This window comes from Platichthys flesus, chromosome 11 (genome assembly GCF_949316205.1).
Source record: "Platichthys flesus chromosome 11, fPlaFle2.1, whole genome shotgun sequence".
In the NCBI taxonomy this organism is placed as follows: Eukaryota; Metazoa; Chordata; class Actinopteri; order Pleuronectiformes; family Pleuronectidae; genus Platichthys; species Platichthys flesus.
Genome location: NC_084955.1, coordinates 14,985,820 through 14,998,795, shown reverse-complemented (window position 1 = coordinate 14,998,795; position 12,976 = coordinate 14,985,820). Strand labels below are relative to the sequence as shown.

The window sequence follows — 12,976 nt, the reverse complement described above, 5'->3', positions numbered from 1 at the left end:
CGGTGCGGGAATAGGCCCATGACAGACAATGACACAATGATGTGAGCTAATTCATTGTCAGAATGAGTCTGAATTACTGATGTTTATCCATTTAGACGCGATAATATGCAGGATTGTTTTTGGTGAACTTTAATTCCCCGGCTGATTGGATTTGCTGGATGGGATTTGTGTGCTAGGTTCCAGGGATTGGAGCAGCCTCCCAGGGCGGCTCAGTACGGCGGCGTTTCAGTGCTCAGCTCTTTATCTCTGAATCTGAGTTCACAGCATCACAACCAGAAGGTCATCTGCCAGGCCTACAGCCCCGTGCTCGTTGAGGGGACCAACACATTCTTCAAACTCAACGTTCTTTGTAAGTAGAGGATGAATTGTTATTTTCTTAATTTCTTTCTGTCTCGGTTTGTTTGTTTGTGTGTTTCTTTGTCTCCTCCTGGCGAGTGACCAAGAGATGTGGTTTGCATGAATCTTAAACGATGCATAATGATGATCTATAATGCTGCGGATGTAAGCTGCTTTGCCGGGGTCCTTTTGCACTGGGTTGCGTGTGTGTGGTGTTTTTTTTTGTTTTGTTTCTTGTTTGCTGGAAACCTTTGTTGTGATTTGTTGGTCTGTTGAGCTCTGCAGCAGTGTGTCCTAATTGTGCATTTGCTTTGCTGCATGGCCATGTTTTTCTTTGATGCCATTTCCACAGGCAGCAGCCAGCCACTGTTTCAAAGCTCGGTGCTTTGTATGAGCATGAAGGAATGTCACTGTGTGTTTGTGCAGAGCTGCAGTTGGACAACAGCACTGTCACTCGTCATTTGAATGCCCGTCCCTCCCCCCTCCCGCGTCCCCTCCCTCCCCACTGTCTCACTGTGCGAAGTTGGTTAGATCTGGGATTTTTTGGTGGGATGTCGACTTTCTACTGGTTTGACTCTCATTAGTGTCTCGCTACTTCTTTCATGCTCAAAATTGTTTTGTGTGACTCCGCAGTCGCGCTGGCTGTTTCCTGTCATCCTGTCGGCCTGAGTTTCTGCTCATGAATTTTTTTGCTGTAATTCCAACTTAGTGTCGCCGTGTTTGTGTGCTGTTTCTGTCCCAGACCCGCCAGAGTTCAGCCCTCACCAGCCGACACGGGTCCAGGTGGTGGAGGACGAAACGGCCGCCATTCCTCTGCTGGTCTCCGCGAACCCAGAGGAGCTCTCCTGCTTTTGGCTGCGTCGCAAGGAGGTGCTGGTCAAAGGTGATCCAGGGCTGTGTGATGGCTCTATAAACCAGGTCCTAGTTGAGCTGAGCCAGCAAGTAAGCACTCAGCTCTGCCATTCAGGGTCTGAATAAAACATGGCAGGTTAGCCAGCATGGGACCCTGCCAAATGTGATTCTCATTATGGCTCTAATGTATGCAGTCTAAATGAGGATTGCTGTCTGCCTGAATACAACACAACGGATCTAAACCTGGCTTCTCTTCCAGGCCGGTGTCATCAAGGGCCCCGCAGCACCCACTCTCTCTCTCTGTTAACTCTGTTAGCTCCATCAAACGCCCCACACGCCCCCGCCATAAGATGACTGTATCCTGAATGTAGAATCCCACCTATTACATTCTGAGTGCTGCGGTACAGAAGGTGTCTCTAATGCAGCCTATTGTTGGCTCGATGTGGGAATCCCGCCAAGCCAATCAATAATGCAGGATTAGATGTCACTTAGAGACCAGTGGCCAGAGGACATGCCGTTGATGAGCATGTAATGAATACTTAATTTACCATCGGTTTGCATGTGTGTCTGTGTGTGTGTCTGTCCGTGTGTGTGTTTTTGAAAACGGTGGAATCTGCGCTACCGCTGGTCAGACGAGTATTCGCTGGAGATCAAGAATGTGACGAGGAAAGATGCAGGAGTGTACACCGCCGTGTGTGAAAATGAAGAGGGCGTCAACCAAACCTCCATCATGCTCGATGTTCAGTGTAAGATTCTCTACACAGAGAAAGAAATGGCAGACACACACACTACCTTGTGCCCACACACATCTTGATTTTGTACTATTCCATGTGAACAAATATATTTTTTAATGACATTAATTTAGATACAACAAAACAGTGAATACTATTACCTGGAGAGTAGCTTGAACGTGTGAAAGATAACATATGTCACATCATGATATGTGTATTTCGGTATTTACATTTGAAAGCTAGATGGATAGTCTACAGCAGTTTCTAGGGAGTGAAGAAACTTTTCCAGATGACTGAAAATGAGAGAAAATATAGAAATGGTACTTTTTCATAATCATTACTTTTACTTGGCTGCAGTCCATTTATAATTCATGTTGTTCAGGTTGGAATATGCCAGGTATACATCCCGGCCCTGTGGGTCACCATTCAACTACATCATTTATCTCTGTTAAAGAGTCGACTTCTTGTAAATGTGGAGAACAAACAGAGTTCTTCTTGCTAATAATAGACTGATTTGTGCGTTGATTTTGATTTTGTAGCCTGCAAACAGACTGTTTTGGGAACATGTCTAAAGCTGTGAAGTAACACAACCGTCAGATCATCCGAACACGTTGACACACCCAGACAACAACATTGACTTTCAGCTCCTACCCAGTAAACATGCCTCATTCATTAGGCCTCCATGCAAGGCCGTGCGCCTCCACTGCTGCCCGAGGCCCTGCCTGGAGCAGAAGGCCCACTGCCCCGATTCTGATGATTTAATAATGGAAGTGTTGAAAATGTAGGTCTGCCTGCTTCACCAAAGCCCATGGTACACGCCTAATGGATTTTGCTGCTCTGATATGACTGGTCTTGACAGTTGTAGGTATTCATTATGCATAGAGAATTGTCGTAGCTTTTAAGGGTGACGGTGTAGCCCACTTAACATTGTCGCTGTTGGTTAGCGGGCCAACACGGCCGGATCCCACCCACCCAGAGGTCAGTGTCTCTCTTCTGTTTCCCAGCAATGTTCTCCAAGTGTGAACACAGGCTTAGACAAGCAGGCACTAATGGCCTTATTGCTCTAAGTACATGGCACCCGTGAGAAGTATTAAAAGCCTGTGAGGTAGAGGCGAACAAAGACAAGTGCAGGAGCCGTGCAGTCGGGGAGGAGAGATGATGATGGATAGATGGAGGGAGAGTGGAATCATGGGAGGGGGAATTGGTTAGTGTGTGTTAGCCTAGGGCCTGGTGCGGGTCACATGGCCGATTGCAAAAGTATCTGCAATGCCTCAACATGTAGAGAGGTTAATGGCCTTGTATCTGAAAGAGAGAGGCCAATTAAGACGGGGTTATGGAAACGTTCAAAGGGAAACGAGTGTAAGAATAATTATAGCAACGCAGCATGCCGGTTTAATGGTTCAGAGAATGATTTGCCCCAGGTTGGCATATTAACCTTTGGTCCTGTTTCAGCTCCATCCCCCTTTTCTTACACTCAGATGCTCCCGGTGTCAAGGCAGAGAAGGACCCAGTGTTTGTGAACATGGGGGACACAGCAGACCTGATATGTGTGGCAGATGCCAACCCCATTATACCTGACATGTTCTCTTGGAAATGGCTGGTGAGTAACAGACACTCAGAATGCAATCCCCCCTCTAAATTGTATTTCCTTTACCTGGTTTCCTTTCTATTGGTTTATCTCATCTTGCCATTTATCCACAGCCTTTTAAATGCATAGATGCACCATATTTCAGTAGCTCGAACTACCCCTCCTCTCCACCTCTTCCCCACTCTGCACTCAGCCCAAATCCAGAAAAATAGCTTTGATTACTGCCGTGCGACAAAAGGGCACATTTGTCAATGCGACGTGGTCCCTGCATCTACTGATGCCTCTCTGGTCTCACCCACCCTCCGGCGGTGCTGTGTCTCCCGCTCTCAACCTGTGCAGCCCCTCCTTCCCTCCTTCCCTGTGGCTCTTCAACCCGTGGCATTATCCTTCTCTGTCGTCCGAGCTCGTTCCCCCGCTGCCCTTCCCATCCCCAATCTCGAGCCCTGATGGTTTCCGGCTCGGCTCTCCCTCACTGTCTACCTGTCTCGCTCTCGAAACAGCCGCCCAAAACTCCAGCCCTCACCCGGGAGGATGGGAGTGTGGTATTGAGGGATTGCTGCTGTCGTCCGCTTATTGCCGCTCACTCTGTCTTCCGCAGGGAGAGGGGGAGGCGGAGATGGGAGAGGAGACCCAGGAAGACGAATCAGGCCTTCTGACCATCCATAATGTGACTCGGACTCATGCTGGTATTTACCAGTGCACAGCCAATAATGGCATAGCACCCCCTGCCAGTGTAGATGTGCAGCTGGTTGTGCAATGTGAGTATATTTGTTCTCTGTGTCGGGGAGGGACATACACATGTTTTTGGGATCAATTATTTCCCGTGTAAATGTTTTCTGATTGAATAGCCTCCAATGTCTACTTTGCCTTGTGCAGTCAAACCAGAGCTTCAGAAAGGAGCCCAGTGGAGGAAGGTGGCCAGCAGAGGGGATGGAACCACGACAGCTGAGGTTGTGTGTCAGGCAGATGGTATTCCTCGGGTCGACTTCTCCTGGGAAAAAAATGGCTTACGCATGGACTTTACAAACCCAAGGTCTGAAAGCAGACATTATTCCAATCTTCTCCTGCATTAACTCCCCTGCTACTGTCAGCATTTGGTTGTATATTGAGGAATCCTCACAATTACATTAGATTCTACCCTAATGTAATATATTCTTTTGCCATTTCGTGCTATTTCACCATTAAATCCGGATTAAGTGCATTTTATACTTTGCTTTTCACTATGCAAATACCTGTTTAATGCTTCTTTGATGTGTGAAATTGGGTGAACTAGTGCAATCTGCAGGACATCACAATCCCTGCTGTCGCCTGCTTAGGATTTATCTCTTTCTCTGCTCCTCTGTTTGTGTGTGTGTGTGTGTGTGTGTGTGTGTGTGTGTGTGTGTGTGTGTGTGTGTGTGTGTGTGTGTGTGTGTGTGTGTGTGTGTGTGTGTGTGTGTGTGTGTGTGTGTGTGTGTGTGTGTGTGTGTGTGTGTGTGTGTGTGTGTGTGTGTGTGTGTGTGTGTGTGTGCGTGCACTGCAGGTATGAGGAGCAGACCGTGAGGTGGGGTTCCTACCACACCAGCACGGTTCGAGTAATAAATGTGACTGCAGCTCATGACTATGCCGTCTTCAGCTGCACTGCTCTCAACGCACTTGGAGAGGACAAGCTAGACATCCAGCTCGTCAGCACAAGTATTTAAACATGTACATGTGTGTTGGTTCGTATGTGTGTGCATTTGTGTGTGTGTGGGCTTGTTTATATCCTTGTGGGGACAAAAAATGTGCTCTTCATGTGCAACCGGTTTGAATGAGATGAAATCGCATTGTTCCCGATGAGCGTTACGAGAGGCACAGGCACATGGGCACCATGGGTGTTAAAAAAAACATTTAGTGCGTCCTTTATTCAGGGTTAAGGTTAGTGTCCAAGTTCAAAGAGAGATATTTGAAGAATCGTCACTTACTGAATACTGTACTTTCATGCGTACTATTCGTTGGCATGGATGTTAAGCAATATATCCACTAGAGGGCAGAAGAGAGTCAAGAGTTTAGACAACAAACAAGTCCCTTCTAAAAAAAGTTTTGCTATTGTTTGAATTTCTTCCTTGTGTCCTTGACCCCCCCCCCCCCACTATCTTTGGTGGTACTGCTTTGTTTTGTCTTTTTGGTCCACATCCGTAAGACCTATACCCGAGCCCCTCGGCTGTTTACTGAAGAAAAAATTGCCTCTGGGGGATAAGCCCATGTTTTTGGGGCTTCTGTTGACAGCGGATATCAGGGCCAAGACTTCTTCTTGCGCTTCCTGCAAAAAACAAACAGCGATACTTTCTGTAGGTGTTTACGTCCAGATGCCATATTTGGCTAATCTGTATTGATTTCATTTCGGTCGATGTGTTCCGCCTCTTTTGCCTACCACATGGACTGTTTGCCTGCAGGCCCCCAGGGTTCCGGCCTTCAAATGTTATCCCTCACCTCCAGACTCTGCATATTAGACATATACTAATACATACAAAATAAAGAGGACAGTCCGGTCAGAAGACTATATTTGTGTTTGTATAGGTATCCAACTTTGAGCAAAAAATGTTTTACTTTAGAGTTGGTGCTAAGCGGTAATTGCATTATGTCAATGAGTTGCTCTCCACATGCATAGATAATCTATTGTGTGTGTGTGTGTGTGTGTGTGTGTGTGTGTGTGTGTGTGTGTGTGTGTGTGTGTGTGTGTGTGTGTGTGTGTGTGTGTGTGTGTGTGTGTGTGTGTGTGTGTGTGTGTGTGTGTGTGTGTGTCTCATGTGTGTGTCTCATGTGTGTGTCTATGAGAGAGAGCGCGAGACACAGAGAGAGAGAGAGAGAGTGAGTGGTTGTGTCCTTGGGTTTCAGAGGCTGTCTTTACAACACCCTTTGTCAATGTCCCGCAAGAACCTTGTATATTGAAAATGCCAACATTTCATGAGCAAAGAAAAACAACTCTCTCTCTCAGCCTTGCTGCAAAGCCTTTTTTTTCGATAATGATGTCTTCAATAGTTTATTTAGTGTCAGATGAAAGAAAGAATGTTCCTCTATACACAAGTGGAGACTTTTTTTTAACTCTATTAAATTACTTTTATCTTTGAATTGTTCTCTAGTAATATCAGAGAAGTGAGGACGAAACTCTAACCCTGTAGCTGCACAAAGCTAAAGCAGGCTACATGCCTCAGTCTCAGTGTACCCATCAACACACTTACCACAATCTAAAAACCTTGGACATCTTTGTTATTTATTTGAGAGGCCAGTTGTGGACAAAGTTACATATTGTACATTTAAGGGGATTGTGGAGAAAGTTAAAAAAACGGTAAAGACCTAGATTAATGTAGTTTGTGTGCTAAACCAAATCTAAACTTCAAATGTATTTTGGTACTCACAGGCCTGTGTGCCTTCTCAGTGTGTACACATTTTCTTGGCGATGAGTTTTTAAGGATTTATTTTTTGCCCCCTAGTGGTCAAAACTCACCTGCGGCGGCTTTAAATAAATGGGCAAATGATCAAAGTCAGCAGTAAAGCAACCCAACACGCTGCGATTATGCATATCGCCTACTTGGCAGCGGAGAACTTTTTTTCTTTGGTTCTAATTTTGCATCATCTTAAAATAATTGAGTGTGTGCTGCCTTGTCTGAGGCTCAACATCCTTTTCCAGCTACATTACAATAACGTGGGAGTGCTGTAAAACATGCTGAATTCTGTAAACCGGAGGGAGTTGCTGTTCCAGAGTGTCAGCCTTTTAAGGGACTTTATTCCATTTCTCTATCTCCACCTTATCACAGAGCCTATAGCACCATGTCACTTGTCCCTCAGATAAATGCTGCAGTGAAAAGCTCTGCTCTCCCATCATTTTTAGACTTGCCTGCCTGCAAGCTGCCAGTGTACCCATCCACTGCCCCCATTATCAACACATCCTGGCTCCAAGCAAAGGCCTGCAGCCATCATTGGACACGTTTAATGTTAACTATAAAAACCATAAAATACAATCCCATATTGGCCCTGTTTTCCCCAGTCAGTTTTTTTAGTGCAGTGAATATTCATAATTAATCTGACGCAGTGATAATAAATTTAATATGCTTCCTTATCATTTTAGAGCCCAAGAGGAAGAGAGAGTTTTTTTTCGTATTTTTCCTAAGCACGGTGCTTTTTGGATTTGAGATCCAAATAAGGCTGACCTCTTTGCCCTGGAATCTTATGAGCGGAGCAGATAGTGGGAATTATTTACTCTGCAAACTGGGCAGCAGCCTGGAGCCATGAGACGAGCGGAGCAGCCCCATCTTATGTAGCCGCTCGACTATCGCATCTCCTTCTCTCCTTGACTATCTCTCTGCCCCCAAAGCCACCCGACTTTTTTTTTTTCCAATGCTCCAAATGCAAAATAATCCACTTTAGCTTCACTCGCCCGACTGGAGCATTGCCTTGTGTCAGACCGAAGGCCTGGTTAGCGTCTTTTGATCTTTGCTCACAATATGGATAATAATCAAGAGGCTTCATCCCTCATTGTGCAATATTCGATGGATAAATTGGACAAATCAGCCGCTTCTATTCTGAGGGGGATCAGCAATAGCTTTGCCCATGTGTCCTGATCATCCATAGAGTGCGTCTTAAAGAAAAAAGCAGATGTAGGGCAAAAGAAATGCTGCTGTCAAAGGCAGCCTGCGGAATTAACTGTGATTAAAATGAGATGATTTGCTAAAAAACAAAAAAGGCTTTGGAGACTCATTGACAGGTTTTTATGACAGGGATCATATTTTCTCCCTGACTTAATTGAATTCACTTTTTTCATTATTTATCATCAGTAATTAAAGTCAAACTCCTTCATTAATTTTACTGCACCCAAAATATTTTTGTACCTAAAAATACAGTTGGTTTCATTGTTCCACCCAAACATATTTATCAAATCAACTCTGAGGCAAATGGTTATCATTTTCTTCTGACACTTTTGTCGGATAAGTACAATTGTGTTTGCAAACAAATTCATCTTTCTGTGACAATCACAGGTCGTGTGTGTTTTTAATTGAATAGAACAGGATTGTGAAGGCACCCCTTGTGAAAAGAGTGGCCAATCAGATAAGTGGGATATTTTCTTTCAAATAATTCTTCTTCCTCTTGTCTCTCCGTCAAAAAGAACATCCGCTCACTTTCAGGAACTCCATTTATAACATCTCCAAAGCAGAGAGAGCTGCAGGGGAGTCACAGGCCGGTGGGCCAGCAGAGCCCCCATGTGTTATTTCAACACTAGCGGATATAATCACTCGACTCTCTCATGGCACACACCTCAATTCCTCAGCACCTTAAACCTCTTCAAACAGCCACCCGTCGAGTGAAGGTGTTCCACTCTGTCACAAAATCAAGAGCACATTTGCTCATTTATTTTTTTCCGCCCTCACCAAGGTCACCCAGATCCTCCCTCGTCATTCAGCAAAGTCAGTGTTACCCACAACTCTGTCACTGTGGAGTGGATCCCCGGCTTCAATGGAGGCCTGCGGCAAAGATTTCGTGTGAGGTGAGATGTCAAGGAAAGATTTGGGTGAATGAATAAAACAGCGTATTTTTGGTGAGGTCTTCAAAATGTAAAATGTAATCATCTGAATTTAGGCCTAAAAAAGTCTTAGATATGTTAAAATATTATATTTCAGTTCTTAAATAGGCTTAGATGCTTATATTTTGTTTCTTTCTTTCAGTGTTTTGGCAGCATGCATAGTTCTATGTATAATCTGACGTTTTAATCTGCGTTGTAGTTTTACTAATGATACTGAAATCAGAATGCTGTAATTAAACTACAAATAAGACAAACATGGAGCTGGTAACTGAGTCTACAAATACTTCAGCACACTCGACTTGGCTTTTTGGATACCTGCTGTCTCTGCCGGATTCCATTTTCTCTACTTCTATGTCACCTTATCTTCAATTATGGGGAAGCATAAAAAATCGTTGGATTCTAATCTTCCTTCATATCTCACATTCTTGACATAGGTGTTAAATCTGATTCATTAAGGTCTTTAAAAGTCTTAAATTCAACTTGTTGAAACCGTTTCACAGTTCAAGCATTGTCCCTGACAGTGTCTCTCTGTGGACAGATACCGCTGGGATCAGTCCGTCAGTTTCCTCTACGTGGACGTCTTTCCTCCCAGAGCGACGATCTTCAATGTCACCGACCTGCAGCCGGCCACCACCTACAACTTCTCTGTCAATGCCCTCAATGCAATGGGGGAGAGTGGCTATGCTGACAACAATGCAGTACTGACCATCACCACCATGGGTCAGTTCAGACTAACCCCCAGCTCGATACTGAGAGGACTTTACTGCCCAGCATTTAACAGTATAGAATAAACCTATCATCGGCTTGTTGTGTTTAGAAGTGGTGGCTGGTAAGTGTTATTCATCCTTGTTCTGTCGTCACAGAGAAGCCAGATGTGAATATAACCCCAGGAGACGATGACTCAGGCTCACAGAGTAAGTCTTTTATCACCACTCTCTGAATCCAGCTGGAAATTGCTCTTTGCACAGCAGCTAGCTTCATTTGGCTGAATCATGTTAATGTATGCGCCTCCAAGGCTGCTCATGTTTGCTCTACCGGAGTTACTACGGCTGTCATGGCGCCCACCCATACGCTCTGCCCACTGCTTGGTTTAATCAATAAAGACAATTGAGAGAGCGGCTGGGTCCCTCTCACTTCTGTCAGGTTTTATCTCCCAGCATTTCCATATAACTTTCCTTCTTATGCATTGAGCTAATGTCTGTGATGTTTTTGTGAGCTATAGGTGCAGGAGGGCTTCCAGTGTATCTGACCGTGGTGTTTACTGTGGTGTTTGGAGTCCTGCTGTTGTTGAACTCACTGGGCTTCTTCTTTGGACTCAGGTGGAAAAAGAGGCGGGGTCTGACAGGTAACCGTAACGACCTTGCTATCTACAGATTCCATCTTTTGATCCAAGCGTTTTCCTGTCTTTATAATTTTCGGATTCTTCAACAACACTCTGGAGCGATTACTCTGAACCTCAATGCAACCGTCAGCTCAGTCTCTCACTCCCTCCTCATCTCCCCGTGTCCCTCGCTCCATCCATTTATCCTGACGCCTCTCCTTCTGCTCATCCTCCAGGCTTCCACCTCCTGCCACATTCATCCCTCAAAGCTTTCACTTCTCTATTTTGTCCCCATCTTTTATCTCATTTGCTCGTTTTATGCCCGTATTCTACCTCTCATTCTGTCGCTTTCCACTTGTTCTTTAGTCCAACTTTTAACTTCTTCCTCCCAGTCGGTTATTTTTCATTCCTCACCTTCCTCTGCCCTCTGGTTTTTACAAAGATTTTTCACGACATACTTGTCCTTCGCTCACTCTCGCTCTCCATCATTTTTATTGCTCTGATCAATTTCAGCGCTTATGAAACGAAGCTGATGATCCTCTCTTCAAGTTCTAATTTCCCAACACCGAGTCTCTTTCCTCCTGTTTCTGTTCCTCCTGCAGGGGGTGGAGGAGGGATTGTATCGGAAGGGAAGAAGAATGAGGAGGAGGGGTGAGTTAAAGCCCTGCAGTAAAAGTAATAGACACACATCCAATCCACTCCACAGACTTAAGACTGAGACCTGATCCACTGGCTGACCCAGCTACTATAACAGCCAGGCCGGCCAAACAACAAGCTTCTGTCAATATCCATTTATAGTAGTGTCATCAAACTTGCACCCCAATCCTGCATTAATTAGGTATAAATACCATGTAACACATTGCTATTAAGTACTAAATGTATGCATGTAATACATTTCAATGTGTGCTTCATCTCTGCTACTTTACAATGAGGATTAATAGTTAGAATTGAATCAAATCACTGAATTTCAATGAACGGGATGGCAAATTCTTTCCATGTAGGTCCAGTCAGTCAACTATAAGCAACTCCAACAAGTATGAGAGCAGAGAAAAGATCAACGCTGCAGCCCAGCGCACCCTCCTCATCGAGTCTGGATCAGACACCGACAGCAACGTCTACGAGAGTTACGCAGCGGTAAGAACGGGACGAAAGGCACCGACTGGGACGAGGGAAAGAGAAAGAGGCAATCGGGAGAGAGGAGATTGAGTAAACAGAAGGGGGGGGGGGGGGGCTCGGCAGAGGGTAAGGGGATCTGGCAGAAGAGGAAGCTGAGAATTCAGCCATAACAAGGAAAATGGAAATATAAACTAATGAAACCTTTAGCTGTGCACAGAGTCGGAACGTAGATCAATACTTCACAATTAGCATTCAAAATACGCATCGATCTCTGAGAAATTATCATTTTGTACTTTAAAAAGGCCAACGAGGATTTGAACCTTGAAGAAAGCCGATCAGCGAGGTGAGAGAAAGCAGCTGCCGTGGGGGGGGGGGGGGGGGTATAATGAAACCTCACATCCCCACAGAGAAAGGCTTTCTCTCATACCTAGTCTAATGATAGTGAATGGGGGCATGGACCAAACCTAAAGCCAAATAACTTTTTCTGAAAGATAGTTTCTCTCATAATCACACTGATATACAGTATGTTTCCTTGTTTATTTGTCTGATTACTTTTTATTTAATTAATCATTTAATACTATAAATATTGCGAGCGTGTGTATCGGGCGCACGTAGTGACCGTGCCTCCAAATCACGTTATCAGCGCAAGATGGCAGCGGCCGTGTCCGAGCTCATTTCTGGATAATGGGAAGAAGTGGAGACTCTTCGTCTATCTCTAAATAGAATCTATCCTCTGAATATTATTAACTTCACTGTTTACCATTTTTATAGGGACTTTATCATCTGTCCAAGTCTATTGTCCTTGATAGACTATTTGTAAAGTCTATTCACCTCTATCATATTGGAGGATTTGGTAGAAATTCATTCCTTATACCTCAGAGATATTTATCTAAAGCAAGGCAAATCAAAATCAACCCTATCTGTATGGTTGTACACGTTTAGAGGCGAGTCAGAGAATAATTAGGCTGAACAGACCCTCCAATAATTCCCTGTTAACCCCTCTGCTCTGGAGTAATACATGTGAAATTGTTGTTTACCTTGAAGTTACTTAAGGTCAACGCCGATCTGATGCTATCTTTTCACTCATTTCAGGAGAGTTCCCAGTATTATTATTACCCCACCGTTGACTACATGCCAGCTCTCAGTCCGCACCCTGAGGAAACACACAGGCACGGTGAGACGCAAATACACCTCCGAGTAAACAAAGCAGTAAACACTTCATGTCTATATACGACGCAGTCTGAGCCAATTAGGAAACGCGTCTTCTATTCAAAGTGTTTCTCCGTATTGCTCTCCAAGATGTCACGCACCAGCCTGTGGACTCTCACAGCCACGTGTATGAGGATGTGAGAGACGGGGGGGGTCCGCACCGAGGGATCACGGCGTCTTCTCCTCCCTCCTTGTTCAACCACCGATTGCCTCATCAGTGGAACAATTGGCCATCATCAACAGGCCGTCAGGTCCGTACACAAAACCGCAATGTATTTAATTTGTCA

The 12,976-nt window shown here is 44.8% G+C and overlaps 1 protein-coding gene across 1 annotated transcript in view; it reads left to right on the top strand.

Moving 5' to 3' along the window:
• nphs1 (NPHS1 adhesion molecule, nephrin) overlaps positions 1-12,976 on the top strand; it is a 37,890-nt gene that overhangs the window by 21,348 nt on the left and 3,566 nt on the right. Inside the window, exons 14-28 of the mRNA XM_062398617.1 lie at positions 177-349; positions 1,079-1,219; positions 1,821-1,934; positions 3,398-3,519; positions 4,106-4,265; positions 4,384-4,540; positions 5,030-5,181; positions 8,896-9,007; positions 9,582-9,763; positions 9,907-9,957; positions 10,266-10,388; positions 10,967-11,015; positions 11,366-11,498; positions 12,576-12,654; positions 12,780-12,940. Coding sequence (XP_062254601.1) covers positions 177-349; positions 1,079-1,219; positions 1,821-1,934; positions 3,398-3,519; positions 4,106-4,265; positions 4,384-4,540; positions 5,030-5,181; positions 8,896-9,007; positions 9,582-9,763; positions 9,907-9,957; positions 10,266-10,388; positions 10,967-11,015; positions 11,366-11,498; positions 12,576-12,654; positions 12,780-12,940 — 1,909 coding nt within the window. The remainder of the gene's footprint in view (positions 1-176; positions 350-1,078; positions 1,220-1,820; positions 1,935-3,397; positions 3,520-4,105; positions 4,266-4,383; positions 4,541-5,029; positions 5,182-8,895; positions 9,008-9,581; positions 9,764-9,906; positions 9,958-10,265; positions 10,389-10,966; positions 11,016-11,365; positions 11,499-12,575; positions 12,655-12,779; positions 12,941-12,976) is intronic.